Source organism: Coffea arabica, chromosome 8e, assembly GCF_036785885.1.
Source record: "Coffea arabica cultivar ET-39 chromosome 8e, Coffea Arabica ET-39 HiFi, whole genome shotgun sequence".
NCBI lineage: Eukaryota > Viridiplantae > Streptophyta > Magnoliopsida > Gentianales > Rubiaceae > Coffea > Coffea arabica.
The window spans coordinates 44,044,887-44,052,396 of NC_092324.1; the positions used below are offsets into that span (position 1 = coordinate 44,044,887).

Below are 7,510 nucleotides of genomic sequence, written 5' to 3' on the forward strand. Positions count from 1 at the left end.
TTTTTTAAATTTAAGTGGTAATTTCCTTCGGATAAAAAAAAGTAAAAAGATTAAAGGGTTAATTGGAGGTTAGGAAGGAGATAAGATGGGATAAGAGTTCACAACCAATTAAAACTCTTATCTAAACCACCAGGTAGTGGGTAGTATTAAGGATCTAAAATATCTGTCTAAGGGTTTAAAGAAATAACGATACTCTTATTTCTCATTATCGTCATTTCCTTAGAACTAGAGCCGGCAGAAGACGTCACTGTCAATCAAACAGACAACTAGGCACCTGTAAGTTCCAAACTCACAATAAAAATTTTCTTTTAAATCTTATTAGTTTCATAAATTATTTTAAAGACTTTACGAGTATGTATATTACGTTATATATATATATATATGCTTGTATGAGAGATTTAGAAGGATAGTTGCCATCTGTCAAAAAAAAAAAGGGTATTTCGCGAATTATGCGCTTTCCAATGGGATTAATCTGAAATGCCGGTTTAAAGGTCTTCTTACCAAGTCAAAAAAGATGTACTGTGCAATGTCTTAAATCTTAATGACTATGGGCCATTGTTTAGACCTGCTTGTACAAGAAGTGAACTCCGTAGTTGATAGTTGCTGTTTTTAATGTTGATGTCTTAAATCTTAATGACTATGGGCCTCCTTGTACAAGAAGTAAACTCCGTAGTCATCCTGTTGTCTTAGATCTTAATGACGATGGTATTTTAAACTTTAGTACTACTATAGAATAGTGTTTTTTCGACCAGTTTTTTGACATCTAACTTGCAGAGATGAAAAGTTGCTATCATTTACCTTTAAGGGTACTAGGATTTCAAATGACAGCCACGAAATTGATTTAACGATGCTGGAATTTTCAAACCTAAATTACCCATGAAATCCGTTTGTTGAAAAAAAAAAGATTACCCATGAAATTGGTTAAATAAAAACAATTAATCGATGAATTCAAAAAGTCAAATGCAGTTAGGAAAAATTGTTTTTTTTTTCATATCACACCCTTTTTCATCTATTTTGACGTTGACTGCAACATTAGCTATACCATCGTTGTTGTTTTGGTTGAGAATAATTCTTTTAGTTGGGATTTTTTTTTTGGATATAGGAGTTTAATTTCCTTTGGATACGTTTTGTAGCGGATGATTATGTGGATATTGGTCTTCAATGATGGAGATACAGAGATATGCATATTATTGTTCCGGTGTTAGACTTGGCCTAAACTATTGATTGTATGGTGCAGCGATGGTGGTACCTTCTGTGTGGTAGTAGAAAAGGAAATGAAAAAAAAAATGTAAGAACAAAGGAAGAAAAAGAAAATGTGTTTAATTTTTAAGAGGTTTTAAGGGTTTTTGAATTGACATTTATGTACCAATACATCTGGTTAGTTTTAGTTAAAATGATAAGTTCACGGAATATGGGAATTATTCTATTAATTATGAGCATTCCGTCAAGAATTATATTTAAGCGGGATAAAATTTACAGTTTAAAGAGTAAAGTGTAGTTTAAGGATGAAAATGGTAGTCGGAGCAAAGAGTGCAAAGTGCAATTAACACAAGTGAAATGAGATTGTTTAATGTACAAATCATTGTTGATATATAGACAAGCAGGATTTTAGACGCTTGCAAAGTTTGATATTTAAATTTAAACTGAAATAGCGTGGCATACATCTAAACTCGTAAATATATACATTAATGGTGCAAAAAAGATTAAGCCTTAATGATATTATCAAAGTAACAAAGTGTACCTTCACATAAGTCGGTATTTCACTTTGCATCATGAACTAATTTTGTAAAAACATTCCCTCCAAAAAAACTTTGCCCCCATACACTTTTTTGCTTTCCTTTTTCCCTGCTAATGGAGAGTCTGTTATTACTGTGATGGTGGAATGTTCCCAATCGATACCTTACCCAATTTGTGATTCTCACGAATTTTGACCCTAAGTTGGGCTCCCAGAGCCAGAGGACGCGACTTGCACATAGATAAATTGTTCAGTCAAAAACCGTTTTCCCTTCTGATTTTTTTTTTTATTGGCAGTTCCTCCAAGTATTTAACATTTTATCTTTTCTTTTTTTTTTTTAAAATTTCTCCTCCCTCTTCACTTCCTTCTTTAACTTTTCTTTCAACCTGATATTGCCAAAGTTACTTACTAGGCCCTACTAACATTTTACATTCAAAATCATCAAGATATGGCATAAAAGTATGAGCCCCACCATGGCTAGATCCATAGATTTAAGAGGTAAGGTGACTTAATTGAGCAATATATGGATATGGCAATAAGGGAACATATGAATGTATTGTACAATTGATCCTCACCTATAGTAGCAAAATCAAAATTCAAAGAAAGTGGGAGCAAGACTATGCATTGTAAGTATAATGTATTGCATATTATTCAAGCACTAGATCCAAGCATAATATGGAAGCATTAAGATGTTCAAGCAGAATTGAGCCAATTGACTGCATCCAAGAACATCAAATTCTTATAAAGAAAGACTATAGGAATATGTTTGAATCATCCATTTATTTTTTTTTTCAACTAAAAAGCCAAAGGTGTCTTCTTCATTAGCTCTCCCAATTAACAACTTCAGCTTGGAGATTCAGACCTGTAAGCAGCTGCAAATCAAGAATTCATGCATTAGTTTGAGAAGCCATCTTTTTCCATGCTTTTGATTTTTGTTTTTTTTTGGTTTGGACTGGAATAGATTTTGACTGGTAGAACGAGTTGGCTTGCAAGCCTAGGTCAAGAATAAAATTCTTTACCTAATATAGAAAAAATGGACTTCAACTTGCGGGCTGTGTTAAATTCTTGTGTATACCTGTAGATATTAAGCTTCAAGATTTTCTTGATGCACCCTGACACCAAGGAAAACATCTTTAATGAGATGTAATTTTCTGACAACTTCATTCATATGCATCCTATCATTTGGTAATCTTGCAGAGCACTTAAGTCCAATTTTCAGCAGGGAAATAATGCACTCCATCTCTTTTCCACCATTGCTATTTTTCCCTCCAGGAGTCATATTTCTGTTTTCATCTCCTTCAAGAAAAAGCAACGGGTCCACGATCTCAGAAACTCGTTCATGCAAAACCCCATTAACATAGTTATGTAGATCAAGGTCACCCACGAATATATCATCTGTTGGCCTCCTTCCTGTAATCATCTCTAGCAAAAGAATACCGTAGCTGTAGACATCCCCCTGAGTTGATGCCGCAAGACCCATTCCATACTCTGAGATTTTGTTTCTAGACATATTATTATTGGGTAGTAAAAGAAAAACTATAAAAAAAAAACTAAGTGATTAAAATTAATCAAATGTTAGATTGGGGCATAATGGACCTTCTTTTAGAACGAAATGACTTAATTAAAATTAGCTACTATGCATCGGTGATTAGAGATCTCATAGTAATTATAATAAAAAGTTAAAAAGAATTAAAGAACATCTTGACCATAAAAGGTTGTAAATTATAATTACCTGGAGCTGCATAACCGATTGCTCCTTTTATGGCAACGGTACTGCTGGTTCTTTGCTCGGAAGAAGTGTTGACGGGTTTTGGGAGAAGCCTTGCCAATCCAAAATCACCCACATGAGCAACAAGATCATTGTCAAGAAGAATATTACTTGGTTTTAGATCACAGTGAACAATCTCAGCTTCGCAGTGGTCGTGAAGATACTGCAATGCTGAAGCTACATCAATTGCAATATTTAGCTTCTGAAGAAGATTAAGACTTCTTGAGCTTCTTGCCTGATCAGTTGTCTCTGAAGGATGCAGCCACAGGTCCAGATTTCCCTTTTCCATGAACTCATAGACTAGAGCTTTGAATTCATCACTCTTGGAATCAATACTGGAGCAATAACTCATGATAGAAACGAGGTTTCTATGGCGAATATTTCTCAATGCTTTGCACTCGGCCTTAAAACTTTTCAAAGCTCCGTTCTTTTGAAGATCAAGAACTTTCACTGCTACAAGCTTGTTGCCATATTTTTCTAGCCTTCCTTTGTAGACAGCTCCAAAATTTCCTGAACCAATTAAGTTTTCTGGAGAAAATCCTGAAGTTGCACGATGAAGTTCATGGTAAGAAATTCGCAAGAGCTTATTGACTCTTGTAGGCATGCTAGAGAATCCTGCCACCATTCTTCTTTCTCTTTTCCGATGTACCAAGGAATATAACAACAATGCACCGAGAACCAGAAGCGTTGCTGGTAAAACAATGGACAGCAATATGACAACCTTCAGCTTTCCTCTGTTTTTCCCCTTAATCACTGGGCAAGGTGGGAACTCCAATTCTTCAATGCCTCCACAGAGTTTTTTGTTGCCAGTCAATGATATTTGACTTGCATTACTGAAAATTCCAGTGTTTGGTATCTCGCCCTCAATGTCGTTGTAGGAAAGATTTAAGTAGCTCAAAAACTGAAGCTTCTCAAGTTCTCTGGGTATTGGACCAGTCAAGTTATTACTTGAAAGGTCTAATTGCTGGATGCTCTTCCAAGAAGCCAAATTTGGTGGAATTGGTCCTTGGAAAAAATTGGCTTCCATATAAAGATTCTCCAGATCTGAACAATCAGCAAGTGAGATGGGTATATCGCCAGCAAATTGGTTGTGGGAAACCGAGAAATTCACCAAATGTACAAGCTTTCCAACTTCAGGAGGCAGAGAACCAGTGAAAGAATTTTCACTTAATACCATAGCAATCAGTGATGAGTGCGTCTCCAGAAAATGTGGTGATATAATTCCACTGAAGTTGTTTTGAGATATATCCAGATATTGCAAATTTTGACAGCTCATAAGAACATTGTCAAATATATTGCCCCCTTCAAACTGGTTAAATGATAAGTCCAGATAGTATAGAGTGGTGGCGTTGCATAGGGTAGAGACTATCTGTCCTGACAAGTCATTATGGTCTAGACTTAGAAATTGCAAATTTTGTAATTTGCAAAAATCTCTTGGAATGACTCCTGAGAGATAGTTTTCTTCAAGGCCAAGTTGAATTAGGTTGACAAAGTTTCCAAATCCTTGTGGAATGGTTCCTGACAGTTGGTTTCCTCCCAAGTCCAATGCAGTGAGTTGATTTGAGAGATTGGCCATGACTTTAGGTATATTGCCTCCAAAATTATTGTAACTCAATGAAAAAGCGCTTAGATCACTGCAGTTGGTCAATGATGCAATAAAATCTAAGTCTCCAGTTGAATTACCGCCGAAGAGGTTTTCTTCAAGATTTAAAAATTGAAGATTTGTCAGATCTCCTAAATTAGCTGGAACTTGGCCTGCGAACTTATTCTCGGAAAGATCAAGTACCTCAAGCCCAGAAGCATTGGTGATTGAAGTGGGAAAGTTTCCAGAGAAATTGTTTCCCGCAACAGCTAATGCTTCCAGATTTGGTAGGGTGAGACCTATGTTGGTTGGGAGATTGCCATGAAAGGAATTGCCGGCCACTGAAAAGAAAGTAATGGCTGAACTATTAAAGATGGAGGCAGGGATTATACCAGAGAGTTTATTTTCTGCAAGAAATAATTGAACCAACCTTTTCAAGAACCCCATCTCTAGAGGCAAACTTCCCTCCAGATTGTTGAAGCCAAGGCTGAGTCCGATCAATGATGATGATAAGTTCCCAATGGAAGAGGGAATCTCTCCCGTCAAATTGTTTTTGCTAAAACCTATTCCTTTAAGCTTCTTCAAATTGCTTAGCTGATCAATTGGAATCTTCCCTTCTAGCTTGTTACTGGTTAGGTCAATAACTATCATCTCTGCGCAGTAGCTCAGGTTTGCTGGGATCTTTCTACCGATTGCGTTACTTGACAGGTTAAAGACTCTCAGCCTGAAGAGGCGACCGAATTCTTGGGAAATCTCGCCGTGGAATTGATTCTCCGCAAGTTGGATGGACCTCATGAAGCTTAGATTTCCGACATGAGGAGATATGATTCCAGACAACTGCTTATGCCTCAGAATCAAGGCAATGACCCTTTGGTGTCGAGCACCACAAGTGACTCCTTCCCACCGGCAATGGTGCTGTGAATGGTTCCAAGAATTCAGCACTCCAATAGGGTCATCATATATCTGCTTCTTGAATTCAAGCAGAGCCAGACGATCAGTCTCATTTTGAAATTTTTTAGAAGCTGAAACATGGCTTACTGAAAAGTAGGAGAAAAATGCTCGCTAATGTTGATGAGCGAAATCCCCACATGGTATTGGGAAGTTCGATGATCTTCCCAATTAACAGAAATCACAAGAATGTTGATATGCTAGAATCTGTCGGTTGGCTTAGGTGAGTTCTGTTTAATCTGTTCCCAAATTTTCCCTTTTTTATGTTGTTTTAATGCCATTTTCTCAAAAAATTTTATTTTTTTTTTAAAAAGGAAGGGTTTGTTTTTGATGTTATAATTTTTAGTTTTTTCTCTTTTTATGTTGACTTAATGTCATGCGCATATTAGGAGTCTGCTAGATTTAGAAAAAAATTAAAGTAACGTTCCAATGTTATCAGATTGTCATCCTGAAGCTAATTTGCTTCATTTTAGAATGTGTGATAGACAAGAAAAAGTTTTTTTTTTTTCCAAAACATGAGGGATAATTTGGTGGTCCCCAGATTTTTAATGAAACGGAAAAATAGTGGGTGAAGACTATCATTTATGGTCCGCAGCTGGGAAAATGGTTATTGGTCCTTTACGTATCACCGTCTATCAATTTGGAAAATGACCTATACACCAATTAGAAAAAATGGTTTTACGAATTTGGAAATCAGATCACAGATGTAAATCCAAGGGTGACAGTTTGCTCTGTTTGCTTTTCTTTTTTCTTTTTTTTTTTCTCAAGAAATCCACCTTGAGATGATGGAAATTTTGCATGTAATCCTTCCAGTTTGCTGAGAAATAAATGAAAATAAAATGATTGAGCAAACATAAAAGCCTAATTTTCCAAATTACATTTCAATTTTCCTAATTTTCCACAATTTATTCTTTCATGTCTATGACAGTGAGTCTGCTAAATGACTTGTCCACTTCCCTCAGCTACTTGTTAGGAACGACCAAACACTTGCTGTTGACTTCCTTTTTTAAGTCTATAATTTTAAGCTTGCATTTTAGTACACTGCATGGACCCGAAGACTTTAGTCTCTTGGTATAAACACTAGGGAGATGGACAAAGATAGAAAAGGTTTCAAATCATAAATTACAGTTCTCAAAAAAAAACCTAAATTGCAGTAACCACTTTTCTTTGGGCTATACTTGCTCACTATTAATATCTATTACAAAGGATAAATATCTTTCAGGATAAAACAAAGTTTGTTTGTCTATAATATACATTAATATAACAGACCGATTAGAACAATAGAGCGTAGTTTTAAACTATTCTTAAATGTGAAGAATGATTTTCTACAGTAAATCAATCCTTTACATGATCTTGCACAGCTACAATTGTTATGATTCAAGAATTGTATCTTATAGTCAATGATCAAATAAATTTTCAAGGTTTTGTTTCATGTGAATAGGTATTTACATAAGAGTGCAAGTGATCAGAAACATTT

At 35.6% G+C, this 7,510-nt stretch overlaps 1 protein-coding gene across 2 annotated transcripts; it reads right to left on the bottom strand.

Annotated features, from left to right (window-relative positions):
• Window positions 1–2,330: 2,330 nt before the first annotated feature.
• On the bottom strand, window positions 2,331–6,272 carry LOC113704837 (uncharacterized). Of its 2 annotated transcripts, none has more exons than XR_011819651.1 (3): window positions 3,468–6,272; window positions 2,755–3,223; window positions 2,331–2,607 (listed from the first exon to the last, which is right to left on the bottom strand). XR_011819651.1 is itself a non-coding variant. In XM_072060580.1 (3 exons), the coding sequence occupies exons 1-2, from the start codon at window positions 5,878–5,880 to the stop codon at window positions 2,820–2,822; spliced, it is 2,817 nt and encodes a 938-aa protein (XP_071916681.1). In that variant the 5' UTR covers window positions 5,881–6,272; the 3' UTR covers window positions 2,331–2,607; window positions 2,811–2,819. The 2 variants fall into 2 exon arrangements, 1 of the variants encoding a protein (XP_071916681.1); XM_072060580.1 differs by having other exon boundaries at window positions 2,811–3,223.
• Between the last annotated feature and the right edge of the window lie 1,238 nt (window positions 6,273–7,510).

Excerpts from the sequence above, each read along its gene's own strand:
- LOC113704837 (XM_072060580.1), bottom strand. The coding sequence starts at position 5,880 with ATGAGGTCCATCCAACTTGCGGAGAATCAATTCCACGGCGAGATTTCC. Across the intron at positions 3,224-3,467 it reads AATCGGTTATGCAGCTCCAG|AGTATGGAATGGGTCTTGCG; the intron begins GTAATTATAATT and ends ACAAAATCTCAG.